At 40.0% G+C, this 26,850-nt stretch overlaps 1 protein-coding gene and 2 long non-coding RNA genes across 10 annotated transcripts; 1 reads left to right on the top strand and 2 right to left on the bottom strand.

Annotated features, from left to right (window-relative positions):
- The first annotated feature begins 365 nt into the window (after positions 1 to 365).
- Positions 366 to 11,118, top strand: LOC146691890 (uncharacterized). 6 transcript variants are annotated; one of them, XR_014915120.1, is made up of 8 exons: positions 366 to 2,489; positions 3,820 to 3,858; positions 4,315 to 4,354; positions 5,839 to 6,610; positions 9,648 to 9,778; positions 10,030 to 10,068; positions 10,244 to 10,365; positions 10,508 to 11,118. It is a non-coding gene; the product is annotated as an uncharacterized LOC146691890 (long non-coding RNA). The 6 variants fall into 6 exon arrangements; XR_014915119.1 differs by having other exon boundaries at positions 10,030 to 10,138; XR_014915121.1 differs by lacking the exon at positions 10,030 to 10,068.
- A 2,006-nt stretch (positions 11,119 to 13,124) lies between these two features.
- On the bottom strand, positions 13,125 to 19,534 carry LOC146691889 (uncharacterized). Of its 3 annotated transcripts, XR_014915118.1 has the most exons (4): positions 17,794 to 19,522; positions 16,643 to 16,734; positions 14,553 to 15,917; positions 13,125 to 13,606 (listed from the first exon to the last, which is right to left on the bottom strand). It is a non-coding gene; the product is annotated as an uncharacterized LOC146691889 (long non-coding RNA). The 3 variants fall into 3 exon arrangements; XR_014915117.1 differs by having other exon boundaries at positions 13,125 to 15,917; positions 16,650 to 16,734; positions 17,794 to 19,534; XR_014915116.1 differs by having other exon boundaries at positions 13,125 to 15,917; positions 17,794 to 19,531.
- Positions 19,535 to 22,472: 2,938 nt separating this feature from the next.
- LOC146691888 (hydroperoxide isomerase ALOXE3-like) lies at positions 22,473 to 24,890 on the bottom strand. The gene is made up of 4 exons (XM_085433551.1): positions 24,832 to 24,890; positions 24,639 to 24,739; positions 23,775 to 23,945; positions 22,473 to 23,669 (listed from the first exon to the last, which is right to left on the bottom strand). Exons 2-4 carry the CDS (start codon positions 24,687 to 24,689, stop codon positions 23,490 to 23,492), a joined length of 402 nt encoding a protein of 133 aa, XP_085289677.1. The 5' UTR covers positions 24,690 to 24,739; positions 24,832 to 24,890; the 3' UTR covers positions 22,473 to 23,489.
- Positions 24,891 to 26,850: the final 1,960 nt, after the last annotated feature.

Below are 26,850 nucleotides of genomic sequence, written 5' to 3'. Positions count from 1 at the left end.
ATGTTTTGCCATGCATGCTTTTGCAGCTGTGGCTGTGTTACTTTTTTCCGCGGAATTTGCGTGTTATTGGCATATGCTGCCATCAGAATTTCGGCCTCAAGCGCTGTGAAATACATTGACCGCGCCTTCTTTCCCTCCGTCTCCATGGTGACTCGCTTAATCTGTGCTCCGCTTATCAGGGCTTTATGTATCCTCGTCCGCGCGCTTCACTTGGGGTTAAAGCAACTCTGCGTTGACTGAACTAATTGTTATCAGCCTTTCTGAAACCGAATATTCCGAGTTGGACAGTTCGGGGTTACTCAACCGTGAGTGTCGTTTTTCACTCTGAGTTTTCCAAACCGGCTTCCTGAAACAGGGCCCAGGTAATAAACTGCTCAAGTTTTGGCTTTGGCTTAACAAATTTAGGGGTCCTAGAGGAACCCTTTTGAGTGAGGTGGTGTTACGCCCCTCTGCAGCCCCTAATCTCCTCAATGTGTTCAGCTGTTGCTAATTGGCCACACCTAGTAAGGTATAAATAAACGCATACCTGTGGCAGGCTATTCAGGAAGCTCACTAGTCTTTGCCTTTGTGGCAACAGCCATTTGAGCCAACCTGGGATGTCACTTTAGCCCTTTGACTGCCTCACCAAGAAAAATACAATGAAAAAATTATTTGTTCATATTTTCTATTCCTTTAGCTCAATAATGATCACAATCAAAAAAAAAATTTATACACACCTTATAGTTTTTTAAATATTACCCTCTAACCAAACGGTTGAGATGTCTCTCTATGGTACAACTACATAAAGTTCTACAGACATAACTAGTAGAAAAAAGTAAAGGTTATACTCATTTTGCAAAACAATAACTACCAAATTTTGTGTTTGACCCACTTTATTGTGGTAGTAAAACATCAAACATTGTTGGATTCCATTTCAACAGTGGGCGTTATAATAACAAACCACAAAATGTATGAAACACAAAAATATTGTAAATTTGATCAAAAATTTGATCTGCAATTACCGAAAATTCATAAACATACAAATTCACTTTTGACCTGTTGTTAACATAAACTTTTCACTGTAGTGTTGGAACAGCACTAACATTTTTTATTTTATTTTCCAGAAAATTCTGGTGGTATATTATATACCATTGCCATTTTGCACTGAAAAATTTGAGAACACACTGAAACAGTTCTGGCTCTTTTCTTTTGCCGTTCATGCAACTTCACCAATACCCCTTGATGATTAGATCTTCTGGTGGTACACTGCAAAGCATTCCTGACTGGCATTCAAGCACAAGAAAACATTGCATTTTTGGCATTTCCATCTTGAGACGCCCTTTGGACAGTAATTGCATCAGCCTCGCTTGTCACAGTGAAGTGGCCAATGCCCAAAGCAGTCATATCGCACATCTGGCTGTGGATGTGAGGGTCTTGGGGTGTATCGTTTCTTTGGTGGTGGTGGAGAGCTGGATGATGGTCGGCCAACTTTGGATGCTGGCTTGTTGACTTGTTTCAAGCTATGCGCAACTGCCAGGCGGAATCTTTTGAGTGTGATTGGTTTCTGGTTTAGTTGTCCACATTCCCTCTTGTAGACCAGCCAGGAATTTGCAATGGACAGATCAAGCATGTAACCAAAGAGTGGCAGGTACCATCTTGTAGACTTGGCTGGGGTCTTGGAAGATGGGTCTACTGTATCCTCTGCTTCATCCAAGGGAACTGTTTTTAGGATAGGTTTCCCTTTTTTGCTCATTTTACGCGAAAGTTTATTAGATCTACTTGTTGAAGGAGCATCTTCATCCAGGGAAACATCAAAGCAGCTTTCATCACTATCATCTGCAAAATTGGGTTGAAAATCTGGATCCTCTATTGGGTCATCATCACTCAGTTCACCATCGGAGTCCTGAGAATTTTCAGGTACAAGGGCCAGGTAGGTGCGTTGTCTTGCTCCATAAAAGGATTTGCAATCCATCTAATAACCATTAAAAAAAAATAAAATGGTAGAAATATAGTTGGTTTGATTTCCATGTGTCATTTAAAACTGTACTTTAAAAAATAATCACAGAAAGTGAGTAAATCTTTAAACATTAGAACATTTTGTAACATACAGTATTTGTCATGGAAAAATTTAAACATGTCATATTTACATGTATAGATCATTAAATTATTTATATTCAATAGTAAATAGTCAATTTCATATGTTAAAACAACAGTTCTAAACATTAGCTAAGTTTCTACTCTTACCATCAATTGACAAATCAACTGTTTGGTTGAGCATGTTTTTAAAAAAATATTATGGATTTATTACAGCTATTTTCTGGTATCAAATGACATAATCATGTTCAGTAAAGACTCTGACATGTTTATACAACACGTTCTCACTCCCAACTCATCAAACGTGTGAGGCATGGTCAGGCTCCCTCTGCTTCACTGATGGACGCGCAGGGTACCCTCCTCGCGTCGGGAATTGACGTGACGGGTCCTCCGATTGAAGAGATTGCCTGTTGTCGGTATATTTAGACATTTTCCAAATCACATTGTAGTGACGTATACAGAACACAATAAATTGTATAATGTAAACAACTACCTGAAAAACAGGTAGAACGATGCTTTTGTATCGTTTATTGCATTTATGGAGGGAGTGATGTATGCTGGGTAATGGCACAGCTAGCTACTGGGTGACTTTATTCACCCGCTTCGGCTGTTATCAGCAGAGATGGGCAGTAACGCGTTACTTGTAACGCGTTACTGTAATCTGATTACTTTTTTCAAGTAACGAGTAAAGTAAGGGATTACTATTGCAAAATCGGTAATTAGATTACCGTTACTTTCCCGTAGGAACGCTGCGTTACTGCGTTACTAAAACCGTGATTTTTTTTGCGAGAATGTCTCATGACAGTGACGTAAGCAAGTGCCACGTTGGTGACAGCAGCTGTGTGCAGATCAACAATGGATAATATATCGAGTGCGGGAGAGAGTATGAGCGTGCAGCGTTTAAAGTGTGGAAGTACTGACCTTACTTTGAGTTTGATTCCATAAAAAGTGACAAAAACATTAGCGTCCATCGTGCGTGGGAAGAAAACTTCTTTTTACAGCGAAAAAAACCCCTAAACTTCCGAGCAAGCACCGAGTAGCTACGACGTGATGGGAAACTCACAGAGACACTCGCGCGGATTCTTCAACTGACCGCAGCACACCTACACCAGGGTAACCCTCCGCCTACCCTGCTCCTGCTTTACAGGTGAAAATAGAGCAAAAGGACCGCTGAGTCTTTGACTTTATTTATTTTCTGCTGTGTTTTACTTGCATCTGTTTGAAAGAGTGAGTGAAAACACAAAAAATATTTTATTTTATGTGCTGGAATGTGTAGAAAATAGGTTTAAATGTTAAACTAATTTATTCAAGTCAGAGAATGTTGCATATAATTAAATGTTTTGCTTGATGCATAAAGTTAAAAGATTAAAACTGATAAAACAAGTTAAAAAAAGAGACTTTTCCATTTGATTACATTTTGTATGATGGATTATGTAGAAAAAGTAGAATTGGGCTGAAAGATCTATCACTTTATCACCTCTTCAGGTTGTAAATCGTGTTTTTAAAAAGTAACTAAGTAACTAAGTAACTAAGTAATTAATTACTTTTGAAAATAAGTAATCAGTAAAGTAACGGGATTACTTTTTGGGGGGAGTAATCAGTCATTAGTTACTGATTACTTTTTTCAAGTAACTTGACCAACACTGGTTATCAGTCCATACAATGGGCGTTATTAGCACAAATCAGTCCCATAGATATGGGCCATCTCCTGCTAGATTGTTCAGAAGGTTGTTCTCATCCATCCAGATGGAGGATCACTAACAGGAGCGTGGAAGACTCCAGAACCTAGTGATGGGCAGATGAAGCCCCATGAAGCACTGAAGCTTTTCATCCAATTGGTTCACCCCAACGCGAAGCTTCATGAAGCTTCATTTGCTCTAGCAGGACACCTACTGGACGTAAAAATAATAGCTGGCATGAATTTGAAGAGTGTGGCATTTTGCACACAGCCTGTAAATGTCAACAACAAAAGGAGTGTGTAAAACACCTATAGTGTAGTGATGGCAGTATACTGTGTATATTTATGCTGGCAGTATGGAAAATGATTATTTGCGGCAAAGTTCGAACCGCTTCATGAACCAGTCACGTGGTACAGCCGGGCAGCGAGGCTTCGGACGTCATCATTTTCAGCTCCTCCCATAAATGAAGCAAGCCTCGATACGCGCTTCGCGGAAACGCCCCCTCCATTACTCGACACACGCTCCGAAGCCTCGATACAGAACGTCCCATCACTACCAGAACCCACTCTGGCTGGAATCCGGTGGATATGCAGTGTGTACAGGTAAGACCATTTAAACGGACAGCATTTATAGAATGACTATTAAAAGCCAGCGAGTGTCAGTAATGTTAATGTGGTTATCTTAGTAATACACGGAGTGCTAATATAACAGCTTTAAGATGCATTTGTAGATGTTATTACGTGTTTTACCGTCTTTATGGTGCTAGCTTAAAGTTACGGTGTAAACGTTAGCTTATATTGGAGTAAAGCTGTTGCTGGTTAAACGATGTTAGCACAGAAATATTAGCTTCTGTCATGACTGATGAAGTTACTAGTTAATAAAGTTTCCAGTAAAGTGTTTAATCGCAGCCACAGATTGACAGCAAATATCTCGATTAGCTTCAGTGCATCTATAATAAATATGTGCAAGTTTCAGTGCTTCGTTTAAACTGTATGATACTTATACTGACCCAGGGTCAGTGTAAAATACAATCCTAGCTGTGTGAACAAAGCCACTGTAAATTTAATCCTGCATGACAAACCTCAGGATGCAGGTTATTATTACTCTTTCCTGCTGGCACACCTGTCACACCTGAGAGTCAGCTAGAAACTTACAGTGACGTGGACATCATGCAAAGACTGCCAGACTCTGTAATACTGCAAATGATCAGTGACTCAGGTTATCACTAAACTTTAAACGGTACCTCTGTGTTTCTGTGTGTATGCTGAACATTTAGGATTGAGTCAGGCTGCATCAGCTGAAGCTGTTATTTGTATATATCAGTATTTTTTATTCAGGTGTGGGGAAAATACGTAAGACTGCAGTGAAGCGATGCACCAGATTAATCCCTGGCCAAAGGTATCGTACTTAAATCAGACTACTGATCCAGCCACATCAGCCTGTTGTGAGGTCTGTTTAAAGTTGACTAAAAGTGAACTGCAGGTTCCTGAGAGGTGGACTGTGAGCACAGAAACACATGTTCATACATACAGCTGCAGCAAACTTACATTAATTTTAAATAGATTTGTTACTCTGATGTCTGTCTCTGTGTTAGTCCTCTGACAGACTGGTGACCTGTCCAGATGTGCTCTACCTATGACTACTGGGACAGGCTCTAGCCTTTTTAATAGAAATTTTCTGTTATTCTCATTTAAAGTATTTAAGTGCTTATGCATATGCTTAGTTGTGACACTGTTACTGTTCAGTGAAAGTTTCTAAAACTAGATGAACTTACTTCAGCGTCAGCAGTTTGAGAAAACAACTCCCTTTACAGGTGCTGATAAGGCCAAGGGCACAAAACAGCTTAACAGTTGAAGTGTGGTAGGATCAGTTTGTAACTTCCTCCCTCTTCCTTGGAATGCATAAAGGAGTAGGAGCACAACTTCTGTGGCAGCGCTGACATGACTGAACCGTGATGTTTGATGTGTGTTGGCGCAGTAATAAATGGCTTGATCACAGCTCTTTTTTTGATTGCTGATTCCAAGAGAGTCTTTGTGGAAATCCTGTTTGGCTTTTTGTTATTTTAATTCTCTTCTCTGTTTTCCAGAACAGTTCTCCACAGTCGCTGTCCACATGGGTCAGTGGGACCAAGAAGCACTCTGCTAATGTGTGGACCCTGACCAGCAACATCCAGCAGGACCCAGACAGCGTTTTCTATCTCCCACCTTGAGTTTTTGTTTGTCTGTGACTGGAGAGTCAGATTTTTGTTGAGCTTCACACTTGCAGAGCTAAGTCAGTTTGCAGAGATCCCTCCCACCCTGGCTTTTATGTCCTAGATTTCTTATCTGAAAGAGTAATATTTCAGTGACTGCTGCTTATACCACAGGTTAATACACGCTACTGATCCCTGATAGGAGAATCATCAATTTTGGCAACAAAGAAGCCTGGTGGCTGTTTGTTTACAGTCTGATGATGGGACATTATGCTCTGCATCTTCAAAGTTTGCCTCCTCATTATTATTCATACCCAGTAATGTGAAGTATGCTTATATCTACTATAACTGAACCAACCTGGTGCTCTTCATTTATGGAGGCTGTTGAGTCTGAATGTTGGATATTGTGTATCTCGTGTTCTCTGGGCTTTGTTGTCCTCAGTCTTTTCGCAGGATCAGAAAACAAAACCAGGAGGCGTGTAAATGTTTCTTCTCCATGATGTTTCTTCAAATGTTTCTTCTGGATGATGATAAGACTGTGACACGGGATGCCACCTTTGGTCTTGTGATGAAGCAAAGCTCAGGAAGAAGTGGGATTAAATGGTACCCACATGTGTGCTGCTGAGAAGGATGTACAGGGGCACCTGCAGCCAAATCCAAGCTTCAGGTTAGTTGTAGTTGCAGAACGCTATAGACTGAGACAGCTGAGGCATCAAATGTTTGATTAAACGGATGAAAAAGAGAAGTTTCTTCCCTATAATTATCACTTCTTAAAATCTGTAGCAACTTCAAGTCTGTCAGCGTGCTGAGCATGCTCAGAATGTGACAATATATTTTTGTTCAATATTTAATTTCTTTCAGTTGCAATTGTTAAATGAAAAATATATATATATATATTCTTATAATTTAGCAAACTAATTTATCAAAAAAATATACATATATCTGTATTAGTTTTAATAAATTAATTTGACACCTGTATTGAAAATACCATATTGTGTCATGGTCCTGGGTCGTGCGACCCAGTGTTTTGTGCTTAACCTATTTTGATGTTTATTGTTTGTTTAGGTTCTTTAAGGTAGTCCAGTCCTTTTGTAATTATGTTACCCTTGTATCAAGCCTCCCTTGCCCTTCGTGTGTTTATGTCTGTGTGTCTTGTATTGTCAAGTTCATGCTGTCGCGTCTGTCACCTCCCCCTGTACTACGTCTCCCCGGTTCATGTCTCATGTCTAATCTCCATGTTTCCTGTTTTACTTTGAAGGCCTGCATTCACTGTCAGTGTATTCAGTTTCACTCCTTCTGTCCTGTCGTTAAGTTCATGTGTGTCAGCTGTGTTCCCATGTGTGGCCACTTACCCTGATCATCCCTCATGTGTATTTAGTCTCTGTGTTTCTTACAGTCTGTGTCGCGTCGTCTGTGTTCCCACCCTCCGTGTTTCCATGCCCGGTCTGTTGTATTCTAAGTCATAGCCTTACCATAGTTTATTCCCAGTTTAGGTTTCTGTTTAGTTATTGCTCTTGTGCTGCCCTTATTCTTGTTTGCTTCTTTTGTATTCATCAGCCACAATAAAAGGCTCGCTTTTGGTTTAAGTTCACTCCCGTATCACTTGTGTCTGCACCTGAGTCCTCCACGCACTCTCCACACGGTCTGTCACAGCGGACCGTGACAATATTGTATTCATACAGAATCAGTATGGTATCATTGTTTGTCTGCTCACTGATTACTGAAACTAGTGATGGCCAAATGAAGCTTTCCGAAGCACTGAAGCTTGTATTGAAAAACGGTTCATTACTCGAAGCTTTTCAACACAGTCCTCTCCGGTGACATCTGGTGGTGAAAATTTTGAAGAGCAGCTTGAATCTGCAAAATAAAACGGACTGCTCAATTATCACTGCTCACTCAAGAGTGGAGTTCTCTCTGATATTGGGCCACCGTTCCGTTGCTTTGAACATGTAATTGGTTTTGTTTTCTCGATTGGGGGGCTGAAAAAAATGTAATGCGTATTTGCGTAATACATTTTGATCAATAAACTTTCCCTATTTAAACATGCACTATGGTGTGGCCTTTCTTTGCTCATAACTCCTTGATGTTGGTAAATACAATAAGTGAGCAATATATATAATATACATATGAGAATGCACAGCACATTATGGAGTATGCCCCTGCTGTGAAGTCCTGCCTCCATCTACTTGTCGTTTAATCACTGGACAGCTGGACAGGTTCATACAAAATATTAGATGAGGCCAATTGTCCTATACATATTTTTGACCTAGGGGTGGGATTGATTGTGAACTGGAAAGGGAAAATGCTTAGGGAGCTGAGTACGGCTGCATCGTCACTGATTTGTAGAATCATTTTTGATTCGATACAGGATCCGATTCAATTTGATTGGAATCTGGAAAGTTTTGCCTCAGTCAGAAATATTACAATTCTGATCATTTAACAGTATATATCCATAATTTCGTATCTATTAAAAGAAAGCTGACACATGTGAGACTTAATTAGAGATGTAAACAGAGAGTTATGAAACCTGCAGCTGCAGAAGCCAGCGGGAAAAAAAAGAGGCAAACACAGCGCGGACCCGACGACACACCAAAATCTGATTCTGACGCGTCGGGTCCGCACTCTGTGTTCACGTTATGTATGCAGAATCCGTAAACCTGCTCCCAGTTACTGTTTTAGCTGCATGGTGTTTGACGACATGTTGTGAGGTTTAACCTGAGATGCTGGCGTTTCAGGCATAATAACGTTAATTTACAAATCGACACGGGATTTTAATGAATCAATATCACTTTATTCAATTTAGCATGGATTGTAATCAGAAAGGCGATAATCAAAACCCACCCCTAATCAAGAACTTGCAAAGTAAAAACATGCTCTATGTCAGGTAGCCCTTTTGTTATTTACATTTAAAAAGAGGATTAGTGTTACTGTGCGCTGGCTGAGTCTGTTTCTTTTCTTAGAAATAGTTTCTCCTGCCCTGGAGAAAATCCACTTGCATGGAACAGAAGAGGCTGTGGAGTGCAGGAACTACACTGCAAGCTGGTAGATATGCAGGTATTCCTGGGTCCTGCAGACTATCACCTAAAAACAATAAACAAAATGATTTTCTAAACTGTAGCAATGTAATGTACGTATAGTGTCAAATACATTGTTGTAGTCTTCATTAGCTTTAATTCACATGGAAGTGTTCCTAAAGTCATATGCTGTAATGATATTTCCATTATGAAAACATGATTTTGGACATTTCAGGTGTTTCACTTCGGCAGATAAAATGAATTGAGCAAAATCAACTCAAAATATTCCCACACGCCAGAATGTCCTCTCTTCCTCGCTGGCTCCATATCTGTCAGTGGAATGATCACCTCTTCGCTCTCTGTCACCATCAACACACTCCACGAATCCCGTGGATGATTCACTTCCTTATATCCGTTTGAATCAGGTACCGAAGCAGTTACGTGCGTAATGAAGCTTCGGACGTCACTGGTCACGTGACTTTTGCCAAACGAAGCAAGCCTCGACACAGTGCTTCTGAACCAGTGTGTTGTTTTTTTCGACACACGCTCCGGAGCGTCAGCTTCAAGCGGGCCATCACTAACTGAAACTAAGAGCTGCTTTGATCTGTTTAGATCTAAAGTATCCAAAGTTGAGCTCTGATGTTTCTTCACCCCTGTGTGTGTGATATGTGATTTCCTACATGCTTGCAGAGCAGAGTGGCAGTTTGTGCTCACAGATGGTGACGGTGTGGAGAGACGGTGGTGTTTCCTCAGAAGAACCAGCAGAGTCACTTGCTGACTGATGTTCGTCTGCACTGCACAGAGGAAATCAACTGACCAAGGTTTGTCCAGTGACGTGTTATGAATGTATATTTGTTTTATGCTTACAGTTATGTTTTTCTTGACAGAGGCTCTGCAGAGGTTAGACAAAGCAGAGAAAACATGTGCTTTACATTTTACTGTGATTTATTGAGATATTTGTTGCCTGATGTTCAGCAGGAATGAAGCAATAGAATCAAAGGGAGATGTTTTTGATGTTTTTGTAATGATGTAAGTAAATCTTCAATATTATTTATTTGCTTGGTTATATTAGGAGTGTTTCTGAGTGAGGGGGAGAGGAGTCATCATCCAGGTAAAGTGACGTGGATCAGTGGATACACTTGTCTCCCCTTTAAAGGAGACAATCCATGTCATCCTTAAATGTTAGTGCTTTCAAATACACAAACATTTTTAAAGGACAAAAATGAACATCCAACTTTGACTGTAATACAAAATAAATCTTTGCATGTGTGTTTTCAAACTCTCAGATGGGCAGCATATCAGTCTTGGACTGTCTAACCTGCCGGAGCAGCACTGAATGACCACCACACATGAGCATGTTCCTGCAACATTCAGCATCTGATCCTTCATCTGTGTGCTTCTGCTTTTGGTAAGTAGAGTTACCCAACTCCAGTAACTCTAAACACATGCCATCCATTTCTAACGGCCTGGTTACTTCCTGTCAGTTACTTTAGAAACCATGTGGTCACCTGACCTAACACTGTTTCTTCTTCTTCCCCTTAATGTTCAAGTGTCACATGTCAAACAGCTGGAGAGGAAACTACACCAGTGTACTGAGATGTTTCACCAACACGTGCCAGATGCTGTTCCTTCATGGTGACATCACCAGAGACAGCCCCACCCACCTCAGGACCTCGCCATTGATCATGATGATTATAATGATGACAGCGAGCGGAACTAAGACTGTAAAAATCCACGACCAGAATGTTTCTTTCTAATTATTAATGAATACTGAGAGCCTCTTTCTGTGTTTTGTCTGTTTTGGGGTTGTTTTTTTTTTTTTTTTACCTCATTTGTTACTAACAAAGTTCACCAAACTCACACAATTTACATTCTGTATGTTTCCATCTTTACCAGCCACACTCTAACTGCATTTAAGAAAATAATCCTTAGAAATCGTCGTTTTTCTCTTTTGTAATTGATGACAATTCAGTGAATATACTGTGCTGCTTCCTTTTATTGCGTCACACATTGCTTTAAGTTTTTCACTGTCCAGTTATTTTTTTTACTGCTGTTTGAATTCTCTGTATGTTTGACCCTGTAGACTGTTTGATGGACTGCTTGTCTTCCTGTTTGTAACCGCCGCCTGTTTTTTAATAAAGATTTGGATTTCTGACTTCAACACAGCCTCTGCGTGTCCTCCCTTTGTGTCCTCTTCCTCTGTGAATGTGTTGCATGTGTCACAGATTCATTTTATTAACAGTTTTCCCACAGTGAGTTGCATCAGCATTCATTCACAGCACATTTCAGAAGGATTCAGATTAATACAGTGATCTTACAGTCAGAATGATCCTGACAGAGTGCCACTGTAAATTATCTTTCATCAGGTAAATTTTAAAGTTCAGTATTTCAAAGCAGGAGTTATGAAGAATCATACTGGCATTAGGACTAATATTATGTACTTACAAAGTCAAAGTTTTTTAATTATGCTAGAATATTGGAAGACAATCAACTTTTAGTGTTTTCTGCATATTAATTATTCTGAAATAGAGACGGTGACCCTAACTGTACAGAAGCACTAAACAACTGACAAACAACGGGCATCATTGGCCCGAGCTGTCATGCACAGTGAGTCTCATCCTTTGCTGTGAGAGTCTGACAAGCATGTTTCTGGTCAGTTTGGAAGAAATAATATCACAATGTTGATCTTTCTTTCCAATATTCCTTGTCTTTTACAACATAAACTGTGATCAAAGGTACTTATGTTCACAGCATGTAATAATACTGACAGTCCAGGGCATTGTGGTCTGTTGAGCTAGGGTTAGGGTTAGGAATTCAGACATATGTAATCAATATTAAACATCTCTGACGTGGGCCACTGTCCGCAGTGTTGGGAAATCCATACCAGGCTGGAACGAGTCAAGGTAGGTGAGCATCCACAAGAAGACACAGCAGATGCATCCTACTAATACTGACAGGACCAGGAGACTCCAGAAACCGAGCATCTTCTCTTCAGTGCCATCCTCGCCTGTCACCCTCTCTGCCTGCAGCTCTTTGAGTATGGTGTAGAGAAGGGCGCAGAGAAACCCTTATTACTAATTTGTATTATAATTCAGTTTTCATGAAATATTCATATTCAGTATTGGTCCTTTTATATTAATAACCACGTATCCACCCAGGCTCATGGTGGGGCAGGGCTCTGTCCTGGGATGCTTGAGTACAAGGTAATGTAGACCCTGACCAGGTATCCAGTCTGTCAAAATTGTTTTCAATATTTGGTTCAAAAACATGAGTGACAACAAAAATCCAACTAGGATTCTTGCATATGATGAATGAAGTCTGTCTTTGACTGTATTGTCCAGCTGATCCATCAAACCCCCAGCAGGTGAACCTTATTCATGACATAACACTGCAACAATGTAAAAAATGAAACAGCAACAGTCTAAATGTAAAGTGCATTCTAAACTCCTCTTCAATAAATCATATGCAAAGAGTCATTCAGGACTGTAAAACGTGAACTACAGAACCCAGAGTCTTCATCATTAAATCTCTGGTTGCTTCATTTTTCTATCCTATATCAGATACTTTAAGGTTAGGTAAACTTGCATTCTCATGGTGAGGCAAAGTGCTTTATGTGTGTGTCATGAACGGCTATAAAAGGCCTATAATTAAAGAACAAAGCGGGGTTTGAGCTCGAGTTGCGGCAGATTGTCACTACTTGTAAATGGAACGCAGCCTTCCTACGGCGGACAGCTAATAACAGGAATCGGACGCGGTCCACCCGAGTCCACAGCAACCACCATAGCAACCGCCTAGCATGACCTTAAAAACATATTCTGTCTTCATAACTATCAAAAACGTGAAATGATTTGCAAAGTGTTTAAGTGTTACAGCTGCAGAGAGCTATGGCGGTATCTTTGGAAGCTGTTTACATAGCTAATAATATACGATGTAACCATGGAGACAGTCACGTGAGCTAGCAGTGCATGTTTACTACAGTGAATAAGGTGATTGCGTGCACACGCTGCAGAGGGTAAAGACATTACTTCAATATTGTTTTATATTGATATATATTTGCCTTCTGTTGACCATCACCTTAGGTTCACCATTACAGTTTCAGCATACAGATGCACACTGTCTAAATATCAACACATTCAAAAACTCCTGTCTCAGAAATAAGCACAGCTGTTCATGTTTGTCATTATAGTTTTATTTGTAAGAAAATTATGAACTTCATATTGTGCATCAAATAAAAGAACATTTCACAACTCTGAGTCAACAGAAACAGGAAACCGAAATGTCTCTAATGTAGACGTGTACAGTGTAGTGTAAGCATTAAAAGATCATAAAGGAAACACTAACATTTATGTGAAACTAATTGTAATAAAAAAATGAACAGGTGGTTTATAGATGTAAAAGAAAGAATCTGAAAACACTTTTTTGGTCTAAGTGATCAAAGTAGAAAACAGAACTGATGTTCAAAAACAAACCGTAGCTGCAACAATATTACACATCTCCATTGTTGTGGTGAACAGACATGTTGCTTTTAAAACCACATGCAGTGTGTGACCGTGACTGTTCACTGAGACCATGAACGCCACTTCGCTGAAGCCTTCGCCTTCTTCTTCTTCTAAATTGGAAGCAGAAGGAGCATGAGCTGCTTTGATCTACTGAAAGGAAAAAGCAGAACATCTGAGCTGAAACCAGTCAGCTGAAATCATTAAGACAGGAACAAATTCAATGCAGTGGCTCAGGTGGCTTAGCCTGTTATAACTGTTGATACAAGCTAAATACAGTTAACACACAGTGTCAGGGAGCTCCAGTGTGGGAACTAGTGGCTTTAGGTTTGTAGTCATTTAACTTTCATCCATTCATTCATTTAATTCAGGAGGAAGAAATGTCAGGTTGGTGCAGGCTGGTTACATGCATTTGGTCCCATGCTGTCTTTAACTAAATGACTTGGTTCACTTTATGGCTGGGCTGTATGTGGGGTTATATCATGTTATTTGGGCAGGAGTACCTGTCCTCTGTTAGACTTAGAAACTCTACTTATGGAGAAACTTTCTAACTCTTATAGCACATCTGTGGCTGACAGCTTTTTGGTGGCTCTTTTTACCCCACACTGGTTGTGAGTGTGTAAATAGCCCCACTAGTTCTTTTGGGTTGCAGTTAACTTGGGAGGAAGAGGTAGGTCTGCCATGACTAGATGAATAACAATTATCTGGGATACATAAATTTCATAGTGCATGCATGTATCTCTATAAACCTGCCTGAGGGCTGCCATTTTTTACATTCAGTTATTTCTTTGTTGAATCTAAATAATGAATGTGTTACAGTTAAACTGACACTGATCAGTGTAAATGGCTCATTGGGACACAGAAACCTTTAAATTAAACCCTATCACCTGATATCGAGTGTCAAACAATATCAAAGCTGTAAAATCTGTTTACAGTCAGAATTTATAAAACTATGATTGTAAATAAATTCAAACAAGTGAGCTTTTCTCTTTGTGCTGAATATCAACACTGTGATTTCTTAGACTGTAAGCTTTACTTTAGCACAACCAGTTGTAGAAGCTGCCACTCCAAATGTCTTTTGATAACAAGAAAAAAATACCTTTTCAGTCCACGGCCTGAAGTTCTTCTCTGACATCTTCTGCAATCGGCTTTGGGTCCACTTGCTACATTTGCAAAACAGTCTATCAGGAGCCTTGGTGTTAGTATTGACTCAGCTCTGACTTTGGATGCCCATGTAAAATCTTTGGTTCGCTCCTGTTTTTATCATTTGAGAAACATTGCTAAGCTGAGTCCCATTGTATCGCGCTCCGAATTAGAAATTGTCATTCATGCATTTGTTTCATCTCGTCTGGACTACTGCAATTCTTTGTTTACTTGTTTATGTAAAGCCTCTTTGGATCGTCTGCAAGTTGTTCAGAATGCTGCTGCAAAGCTTCTGACCAAGTCCTCCAAGTTTTCCCATGTCACACCCCTGCTGATTCAGCTGCACTGGCTCCCCGTTAAATTCAGGATCCAGTTTAAGGTTTTGACCTTGACTTTCAGGGCCCTGCATGGACAAGCACCAACATATATAAGTGAACTTTTGCATCCATACATTCCCAGCAGGTCCCTGAGGTCATGTGACCAGGGCTTGCTTGCTGTCCAGCACACGAGGCTGAAAACAAAAGGCGACAAAGCTTTTGGAACTGTGGCCCCCAGATTGTGGAACTCTCCCTTTGAGCCTGAGATCTGTGGACTCAGTGGTCGCTTTTAAAAAACAGCTAAAAACCCATCTTTTTAAACTTGCTTTTAGTTGATTTTTATTTTTAGGTTTTAGCTTCTGTGAAGCACTTTGTGATTTTTATCTTGAAAGGTGCTATATAAATAAAGTTTTACTTACTTAGTCTGCTGGTTTGAAGACAATAAACCACAAAAAAGATGATTTAGTCACTTTGTCTGCATCATGCAGCTCGAATGTGTCGTGTAACGATGTTGAATAGCCATCGTTATCCCTCTGCTGTGACAGTAGGATTGTACTGTACAGCATCTCATTGATATGTGAGGAATGCTAATGTAAACAGACTTACATCATTAAAACATAAAGGGCAGGAGATATTTAGATATTTTTATATTTATATTACATTTTATAGCTGACAGATATTACTAAATAGATAGAATTTACTAAATAGCTGGATGAACATGAAAAATATGTCTATAATAACAAATGACCATGAGAGCCAGTAGAATTAATTCAACTGGACACTCAAAAGATGTCCTTAAATGCTCTTTAAGTGGCAGAACAGATGAACAAACAGTTAATTGCTTACTTGAGATGAAATCTGCTCAGCTACTTTGAAAACAGCTTCTAACTGGTTCCTCCTTTAACAGGATGACTGCTCAGGGGTAAGGCCATCATGCAGTCCAGCAACCTTTATGGTTCTGCTTTGATTCACCAGGAACTATTAGGGAAACCTTCCAGCGCCTCCTGTGAAAGACACAGGCATAAACACACAAACATTTATTAACATGTTCCACAGTCTTCCAGTTTGATTTTCTCATCCTGTGGACAACAACGTACATGGATGCAGGTTTATTGTTAACTTTTGTAAGGTTTATTTAGTGAACATATCCAGCTGCAGCTCCACTGTGATCCTGAGCTGGATAAGCACTTAAGAAAATGTGTCAATAAATGGACATACATCAACTTACTATATTTATCCAAACAGACGGGACCAATAATGCTTCACTGAGTTAGAGACTTTAATGTCTCTTCTATGTAAGAATGTCTCGTGCTGATATACCTGAAAACTTGATAACAAAGGTTTTTCAGACTACATGTAGCTGTCCTCTATGTCAGCTCACACATTTACATTTATGTCACACTTATTTCTGCTTTCCCATTTTATAATTATTACTTACATTTTGATTAGATACCTTGAGTTTGTAAATGATCAGATTACATAATTGGAATACAATGTATCCAATTCAGGGTTGCGGGAGGACGAAGCCTATCCCAGCTGATACAGGACAAAGACAGGCTGCCAGTTTATTGCAGGGCTAACACAATATGTGTAACAGAAAATCCACTTAAATGTTTGATATTTCTTATAATAATCATAATTATGACTATTATTTAAAGGTTTCTTTATAAATACATTTTGATTTTTTATAACCTCTAAAATATAAACCTGAGCGGTTTCAGATTCTGACCTCTGACCTCACTGCAGCTCCCTCTTGGAAGTAAGTCTGCTTCTTGTCTACCCCCAGTGTTGACCGCCTGCCCTTGATATCACGTACTGTACCTGAGGAACAAAAAAGGACAAACACTTGCCTTCATTTAAGAAGTACATTCATACAGAGGTAATCTATGGAAACACACTAGTTCAACCTTTGGGAGAAATCAGTTCCTGTGAAACATTTCTGTAAATGAACATCATGTGGAGAATGAATGAAATGAGTTCTTCAGGTGACTCAGCAGTCCCACACTGACAAATGAAATCTAGTTAAACTATTAAGCATATTTGCTCTTCTGAAATCTGTGTTAAACAACAACAAACATAAATTAGTAACAAAAATACAGCTGAGTAGAGGCTTTACAAACCACCAGCAGCCATAATGCTAAATTTTAATCTTCAAATGTTTCTGAGCCGTCTTCAACCTGCTTTTAACACATTAAAGTCCCACAGTCAATGCAGCCTGACTCAATCCTAGAGACACAGAGGTACCGTTTAAAGTTTAGTGATAACCTGAGTCACTGATCATTTGCAGTATTACAGAGTCTGGCAGTCTTTGCATGATGTCCACGTCACTGTAAGTTTCTAGCTGACTCTCAGGTGTGACAGGTGTGCCAGCAGGAAAGAGTAATAATAACCTGCATCCTGAGGTTTGTCATGCAGGACTAAAGGAGCCAGGCTTTGTTCACACAGCTAGGATTGTATTTTACACTGACCCTGGGTCAGTATAAGTATCATACAGTTTAAACGAAGCACTGAAACTTGCACATATTTATTATAGATGCACTGAAGCTAATCGAGATATTTGCTGTCAATCTGTGGCTGCGATTAAACACTTTACTGGAAACTTTATTAACTAGTAACTTCATCAGTCATGACAGAAGCTAATATTTCTGTGCTAACATCGTTTAAACAGTAACAGCTTTCCTCCAATATAAGCTAACGTTTACACCGTAACTTTAAGCTAGCACCATAAAGACGGTAAAACACGTAATAACATCTACAAATGCATCTTAAAGCTGTTATATTAGCACTCGGTGTATTACTAAGATAACCACATTAACATTACTGACACTCGCTGGCTTTTAATAGTCATTCTATAAATGCTGTCCGTTTAAATGGTCTTACCTGTACACACTGCATATCCACCGGATTCCAGCCAGAGTGGGTTCTGGAGTCTTCCACGCTCCTGTTAGTGATCCTCCATCTGGATGGATGAGAACAACCTTCTGAACAATCTAGCAGGAGATGGCCCATATCTATGGGACTGATTTGTGCTAATAACGCCCATTGTATGGACTGATAACAGCCGAAGCGGGTGAATAAAGTCACCCAGTAGCTAGCTGTGCCATTACCCAGCATAAACCACTCCCTCCATAAATGCAATAAACGATACAAAAGCATCGTTCTACCTGTTTTTCAGGTAGTTGTTTACATTATACAATTTATTGTGTTCTGTATACGTCACTACAATGTGATTTGGAAAATGTCTAAATATACCGACAACAGGCAATCTCTTCAATCGGAGGACCAGTCACGTCAATTCCCGACGCGAGGAGGGTACCCTGCGCGTCCATCAGTGAAGCTGGCGGGTAAGGCTCAAAAAGTTTGTTCCTCATTGTCAGCTCAGGACAGTCTGAATTATGACAAGCTGAAAAGTGCCATCCTGCTAGCTTACGAGCTAGTCCCAGAAGCTTACAGGCAGCATTTCCGGGGATTAAAAAGGGGACAGGGTCAATCCTACCGAGATTTTGCAAGGAAGAAAAGTGTGCTTTTTGATCGGTGGTGTGTGTCCAGCGAAGCTACTGACCTGGCGTCAATGCGTGAATTAATGCTGGTGGAGGAATTTAAGAACTGCATCTCCGAGCAGATTGCAGTATACCTCAGTGAACAGAAGGTTTCCTCATTACAGCATGCTGCAACACTCGCTGATGAGTTTGCCCTCATCCAGCATACATTGGAGCAAAATGGCCCACGAATCCCGTGGCCAGTGCAAGGCCGTGGCTATTTGTTCAAACGACTCGAAGTAGCTGTCGACCTCAATGTCACGGAACATCGGAACCAGACGACTGTTTTTCCCTACGTCAAACGAGGTGTCGGCCTGACGAATGGAGGCAGTCGGAGGAAGGGAAACCTGCCGGAGTTCCAGCTGTCGCAACCTCACAGCTGTCTGCCTCCACCTCCACCTTCCTCAACTCGACCTCCCTGGCTCTAGCAAGCTCTGCGTCTAAACGCCTAAGCTCCAGCTCTTTCTTTAGCTGGAACTCCCTCTCACGATCCTCCTTTTCTAACTGGAGACGAGCCAGGCGTACACGGAGCTTAGCATCCAGCTTCGAGCCTTCACTTGATTCAATGGAGAGGGGTTCGAAGCGAGGCACTGTCATGGGTTTGTCCTCAGGCAGCCCCTGATCAACAGGTGTCGACACCAATGGACCTACAGCTTGAGCTGGCGCCTGCGGAACGGGCTGAGACGCTGCACCACGCTCACCCTTAAACACTGCAATATCAAAGGTAGCCATTGACTCTAAAACAAAAACTACCTGAGGCTAACAATAACAACAAAGAAACACCACCTCCAATACACAAATGAGAAACAGGCGGGAAAAGTGTGGCCACAGGTTAACCAATAAATAAAAATACCGCCGACCCTCTCCCCAGACCTGCCTACTAAAATCTTAGCCTAGTTAGCTTCTGGAGTGTACCAGGCTCGAGGCAACTTTAAAGGCTAAGCATCAAGTGCACAAAGCACCGACAAGCCTACCCCCGACAGGGAACTAATCCCCACCCAGGATTACTCCGAAAATAATAAAGGAAAAATAAAAAACGAGTGCCTGAAGGAGGAGCTTACGCTCAGCTAGACACTCCCCTTTCGCTAACTGGAGAGAGAGCGCAGCAGATACAACACAACTAACCAGGCCACCGGCAAACAACTCACTAAAACTCAATCGCTGTTCCTTCCATTCATATCCCGGACGAGCCCCCACTTTGTTACGTTCCCCCCGAAGGGGTCTAGGCATGTGAGTGAGGGGACCAGTAACAAATGAGTCCGGAATCAGAATGAAAAGGAAAACAGACAGAGTTGTTCTGTATTAATAGAACTTTATTACGAAATGGTACAGGTGGATTACAAACGACATTAACATTAACTTAAAGGGCCGGCAACGCCGTCTTACCAACAACGCCAAAGAAACAAAGAAAACGCTCGCAGCAGGAAGACTACCAAACAAACACAATAAAAAAGGAGGCACTTCCCACACTTCCTACCCTACTCCCCACCACGGGGAGACACTCTCAGAGCCCACAAGCCCGTCTGCTCACTGGTCAGAAAGAGGCTGTCTGTCCAAAATCTAGCACAGAAACGCGTAGAGCCACCGAGGAAAAAGCCACCCTGCTCACAGCTCATCCCCAGTTTAAATAGCCTCAGAGGATGATTGCTGACTGGAGTCAGGTGGCAAACGAGGCTAATCAGCAGCAGCTGTGTCCTGGGGAGAGAGGAGAGTGAGAGAGACAGAGAGGGGTAGGAGTGGCAAGAGGGGTGGAGGCGGGGAGAGTGGGCAAACACCCCACCCACACACTCCCACAGCCTCACAGAACGTAACATTCCCCCCCCCCCCCCCCTTACATTGAAGCCCTACCAAAACAACAACAACAACAACAACAACAACACCCTATTGCGAGCTGCGTGAGAGTGCATCAGCCACTATATTGTCAGTACAATATACCGACAACAGGCACTTCCGCAGCAATCTCTTCAATCGGAGGACCCTTCACGTCAATTCCCGACGCGAGGGGGGTACCCTGCGCGTCCATAAGTGAAGCAGAGGGAGCCTGACCATGCGTCACACGTTTGATGAGTTGGGAGTGAGAACGTGTTGGTTGTTGTTAAATATATAATGATTGAAAAAAAAGTTCATACTGTAGCAGTTTTCATACTCTTAACTTAATGCTGAGGTGTAATAGAAGTTGGGGATCGACTGCAGTCTTCATGCAGTGATGTTCTCTGTCAGGCAGAGGGAGCTGCAGGAAGCGAGACTGCATCTCATGAGCTCTTTTATCCCCTCATATCCAAGTGAACTTTGTTGGTAATCAGATAGGTGTTAGTTGAAATTTCTAAATATATTGATGTGCAGGGTGTACCGGAAGTGTGGGATCAGTAGCTGTACACATAGAAGGTAATTATCAAAGTAAAAATTTGAATAAAGATCAGAATAAAGTCCTCTATATGATATAAAATGATTTAAGTAATATAGAAACATCACTATAGAAGGGTTTTATAGTGTATCTCACCAAATTTCACCTTGTAGAGAGGATGGATCTCAGGGAAGGTGCGGAAAGTAGCAATAGCAAAGACCTCTGCCAGATAGTGAGTGCTCATGAGGTGATAGACTGCTTGATGTTCCAATAGATCTGCACTTTTAATAAACAGCTTGGCTAGCAGCCATTCTGCCTCTGAGTCACTGGGCAGAAAGATGTGGTTCTGCTCAGAAGGCTGTTGATGCAGCTGTAATAGAAAATATATTGAAAGATATTGTACTGATGCTTCTGAATAAAACCCCAACCCATTTATAATGCAGATTTCCAATGGTACCAACTTCTATTACACCTCTGTATTTACAGTCCTGTTGGAAGTCATCTAAAAAGCAGTAACCGTGCATTACCACACCCTGAACTGCCCCTCTTCCTAATCTTTGACACATGACACGTTCCCGCCACGACGTTCTGTGCACCTCTTGATCCCATTTGGGATTTTATATCAGGAAGAAGGAACACGAGAAACTGGAGAAACACCAAGGGCTCAGAGAAGAGCTCGAGAGGATGTGGAGGGTGAAGGTAACGGTGGTCCCCGTGGTAATCGGAGCACTAGGTGCGGTGACTCCCAAGCTAGGCGAGTTGCTCCAGCAGATCCCAGGAACAACATCGGAGATCTCTGTCCAGAAGAGCGCAGTCCCGGGAACAGCTAAGATACTATGCAGGACCCTCAAGCTCCCAGGCCTCTGGTAGAGGACCCGAGCTTGAAGGATAAACCGCCCGCAGGGGCGTGCTGGGTGTTTTTTTTTTATTTTTTATATATGAGGGATATATATATATATATATATATATATATATATATATATATATGTGTGTGTGTGTGTGTGTGTGTCTGTATGTATGTATGTTAATATCTACAAAGTCAAGTTAAAATATAGGGGAAAAAAAATCAAAGTACACATAGTGACAGCCATTCCTACAATTCCTAAAATGATATTAAACAAATGTATGATACAGTGTACAATAGATAACCGTGACTTATTTAACACGAGTTCAGATGATTTAACTTGAAAGTGTTGTCAAAGTTTAAATGTAAGTTTGGTATTGGAACATAAAATCTGTTTCTCATTACTGGAAAACAGTACTGGTCAGGCAAGATGTTTGTTTCGGGTGTGTTTTTCTTCTCTTCCAAGATATCCACCTCCCTCAGGCATCACCAGGAAAATAATCTGATTCGTGATAAAAGTCAGATAATGATTAACATCTTAAAAATCTACAGGCTTTAAAGTCACAGTCCTTATTTACAAAGAATAACATTTACATATAAAAGTTTATTTTCCAAGATTTATTTTGAGAATCACTGTCTGAATGTTCGGCTGAAATTGTCCACTCCCCTTTCTGTTCCACATAAAGTGATGTACTGTATATGTGGTCTAGTGACAACAGCTCACATGCGTAATGTGTGCGAGCTGTTGTCACCTTTAGCTTTTATTTACCCATGATTGCATTGTGGAAACTACAGAAAAAGAAATCAGAGATGCAAAGAGATTTTTAATGCTTGAATTTGCTGCGCCTCATTAGTATTTCTTTATTGGTATTTAATGTCACAGCAAGATGAAAATTAAAACATACAGCTTTACACAAAGAGTGATTGTTCCCACCGTTCTGTCATGAATAAATTTCCTCCTTTCAAAAGAAAGTGAAAAAAATGTATATTGTACATTGCTTAACATATTTGTTAGGCCATCTGTCATGAAAACACAAAATAAATATTTTAGAAATTTCCCAAAAAGTTGTTTAAAATTAAGAATTATATTGTTATTAGGGAAATAAAGTGAGTTCACATTTTTATACCCAAATTTTAGCCAACACGTTGGACTTGAACCAAACATATATTTTTTTCTGTTCAGGAATGCAAGTAAATAATAAAATTTGGTATCTTAATTAAAAAATAATGAGCTTTACTATTTCTTCTTCTTTTTTTATAAAACAGTAAATTTGAAAATTAATGGATAACAATACTTACAATGCAGCCCGTGCATACTGCTGCACTAACCATTACAGAAACATAAAAAATGATTTTGGTAATTACCAGTGCTTTTTATTTTAGACAACTGTGCTATAAACCTTACATTGGCTCACAGTCTAAATCTTCAGCATTGTAAAAGAAGAACTAACCTTTACATATCCTTGGTAACATTAGCTATGCACACACTATGTGTCAATCATGTGCCTCCTACAACCAAAAAAAAAGGAGTGATAGTCTCAGATGTGCATGCTACTTTTAGGCGTATAGGAACAAACTATTTTAATTGTATGTATATTCTTTAAAAAGCATGAAATTCTAACAAATTAAAAACCATTTTATCATTTTATTGTAAAAAAAAAAAAGTCCCCCAATGTCCCCAAACTAATCTCTTAATCTATGTAATACACAGTAGATACAAAAAATGAACATGCCTATTTATCATGATACAACTAACATATAAAACCTGAGAAGCTGCCAGCGTCACCTCACTTGGTACTATATGTACCAGAATTATAGACAAAGAAAGCAGGATACCATGTATTGTTGACTAAATGGTTACACTGTTCTCTATTTCAGTCGGGTTCAGATATGTGTAGGGTACTTCAAGCCGAGAATTTCTTGCTGTAATTTCTTCACTGAGGTAGGACAGCTCTGCTTGAAACTCTTTAATCATTTGTTTCGGGGTAGGTTCATCGAATCGTTCTTCAGGGTACTGACCCAACAGAACCTGCAGAAGCAAAGTTAGTTAGTCAGACTAAAAATATTTTATTTGTGATACTCTTTTTTTTTAAAGGAATATAAATAAAGCATGAAAAGCAAAAAAGATACATACCACATCTGTATACTTGTGGGAAAGTACCCAAAGCATTCCTGCAAACTTTACTGTCTCCCCAATATTTGGAAGAGTCTCCAATAATGTCGTCATGCTTGACTGCCCCTTTGTGGTTGGAGCAGGTTTGTGAAGCAAGCCTGAGCCATAGGGCATCCAGGAGCTGTAGTCAAACTAGAATGAAACAAGTTTTTATAAATGACTTGCTTTATTTTTCAAACAAAGGACATAGCTATTGTATCTATGTAAATAAGGGTAGATATCTGTTCTCATGTTAAACATTATCCACCAATATCTTCAGAGCTACAGCAAATTCTATTATTCTTCTATTATGTTTTTCTGATACATAAAGCAAAGGGAATTATAGTCGGAGAGAATAACTGACAAAGAAGATTTTACTAAATGTTTTATATAGTTATATAAATGATAAATGTGGTCCAAGATTTTGCGTGCCATAATGTGTGTTTTTTGATTTTTGCTTCACCTTATGATAACATTAGGTGAAAGTTGAATATCTGGAAAATGTAGTTGGTTTCAGAATGTCAGAATTTGACAACATTCACATGTTTGCATAAAATCTGATAACTCAGCTTATCGCAGCATGATGGGACAATGATCCAAAGAACTGGGTGCAGTAACTTGGAATGACTTGACTCAGCCAAATGCTCCTAAATTTCTTGTTAAATTATGAGGTGTTTCTCTGGATCTGCTGCAGTATGTATCCTTTACAAAAATGCAAACCAGGGAAACATGGAATAGAATAGAGACACTTCTCTGTGGCCAAAAGGCAGTTGAATCAATTCCTTAATGGAGATGCAAAGACTCACTGTACTTGATCAAACATAATTACATAGCGTGCTGTCATACCTGTCCATTATTGAGTGCAGCATGTTGAACTGACACTGTGAAGATCACCATGGTGATAAACTTGATCACCTCCTCAACAGTATTACAGGATGCCGGAAACCCTGTTAACAGAACGCTCACTGTCAGTCACTATATTTTTCATTATAACCTAGGCTTTATGTGACAAATATAATTAAGGGTATTTATTATTTACCAGAGAGTTTGTTTCCTAAGACGCCGTGTGTAAATATCTCATTGATCCATTCCTGCAGCTCGGTGTCCTTGCACACATCGGATAATAGTGCTATATACTTAACAAAGCTGGTAAAAATATCTACTACTAGCCGAGGGGGGTCTATAACAACCCACAATGGTAATAAAATAGCCCTTGAAAAGTTGGAGCTTGAGGGCAAGAAGTTCAAACTGTTTACGAACAGATACCGATGAATCGACAGTAACATGGAATTTGCTTTTTACATAAATTGCAACACTGCCATCCTTTCTGGGGCGGTCGCAACGGAAAAGATTATAGCCCGTTATGCCTTTGTCAGTAATCAATTTTGTAAGCCAGGTTTCTAATAATATGAGAATATCGGTATCTAACTCTCTCATCCAAATTTTCACAAAATCAAGTTTGGGAAGAAGACTTCTGACATTTCAGTGAGTGATACCAAGACCTGTTCGAGTTTTAAAATCACAAGGAGTACTTAAGCATTTGCAATCTGGACCGGGATTAGGTTGCACATTTCCAGATAAAAGAAGCAGAAGAACAATAAAAAATTTTGTTTTTACACATATTGGAATAAATAAATCAGTTAAATCAGTTGAAATGAGATCTCTGCTGATGATCACAGCTTCTAAAAGATGTAAAATCCCACCTTGTTCCCTTTGAGAGGAGTAAGAAGTATGGTTTCTCTTGCTCCACAGACTGTTTCTGCACCTCATGTAGACAAAAAGCTGTCAATAAAAGCAATAAAGGAAAAAAGACTACCGAGGATAACATGCTGACTGACGGATAGACCTGGTAGACCTGTGGTAGAGCCTGGTTGTGGCCTGCTAGGTGATGGTGGAGCCTGGTTGTGGGCTGATGGTGGAGCCTGGTTGTGGGCTGCTGGCTGGACCAGCTAGCTGATGGTGGAGCCTGGCTGTGGGCTGCTGGCTGGACCAGCTAGCTGATGGTGGAGCCTGGCTGTGGGCTGCTGGCTGGACCAGCTAGATGATTGGTTGGCTTGTTCTGCTTATTCTGTTAATTTAATCTTCACTTGCTAATGATGTTTCACTATATGATCCCGGGAGGAGAAACAAATCCCTTTGGGGTTGCATTAGGAAGTGCATCCAGCAAAAAAAAAAAAAAAAAAACCCTGCTAAATTAAACATGTAAAGCTACCCACTGTGACAACCTCTTGTGAATAAGGAAGCAGCATTTAGTATATTATATCTCTGTAGTAGAAGTTGGGGATTGAGTCCAGACTTTGCAGTGATGTTATCTGGCCAACAGATGGAGCTGTAGCTCATTTTAGTCAGACTTCTTTCCCATACCTGCAAGTAGGTAGGATGAACAGCTGTACAGACTCTGAGGAAACATGTTTTTCATGAACCGTTTGATCCTGTCAGACCCAAAAGAGAATAATTATTATTAGTTAAATATAATTAATAATCAAAAACATTAGTGGTAGATGTACTTTTTGAATTAAGAATAATCTAAATGCAAATGTAAAATATAAATACACTGATGCTAAATCTAGTACTAGACGCAATAGAAATATTTTCACACAATTATAAAATGTAGATGATTTTTATCACTGAGTAAATACCACAGTTTTCCTGTATTTTCACCAGGAGAATATAAATACTGTTGTATTTGTTTATGAATATTTTAATGCTGATATTTGACTAGAAAAAGAAGTGGTGAAAATGTTTTATAATTAATTTAGCTGAGGTTAATCTAAATTATACCGTAAATGTTATTCTAGAGTTGATGACAATAATAGATGTAGCTATAGTTTTTAAATGCACTGTTTTTTTCATAGATTGCAATAATGGCCAAAAAAATCTGCAAACTGCTGCAGATTTATTGGCAGCACAGCCAGGATGAAACCTCCTGTTCCACCACATGCCAAAGCTGCTGTACTGGGTTGAGGTCTGGTGACTGTGAAGGACATTTGAGTACAACGACCTCATTTCCACGTTCAAGACACCAGTTTGGGATGAAATCGGCTTTGCGACATTGGCG

The sequence above is a fragment of the Copadichromis virginalis genome, linkage group LG15, assembly GCF_057382275.1.
Source record: "Copadichromis virginalis isolate Kocher_CV1m ecotype Utaka linkage group LG15, C_Virginalis_male_GT1.1, whole genome shotgun sequence".
Classification (NCBI taxonomy): Eukaryota; Metazoa; Chordata; class Actinopteri; order Cichliformes; family Cichlidae; genus Copadichromis; species Copadichromis virginalis.
This window is presented reverse-complemented; position numbering and strand designations above follow the sequence as displayed.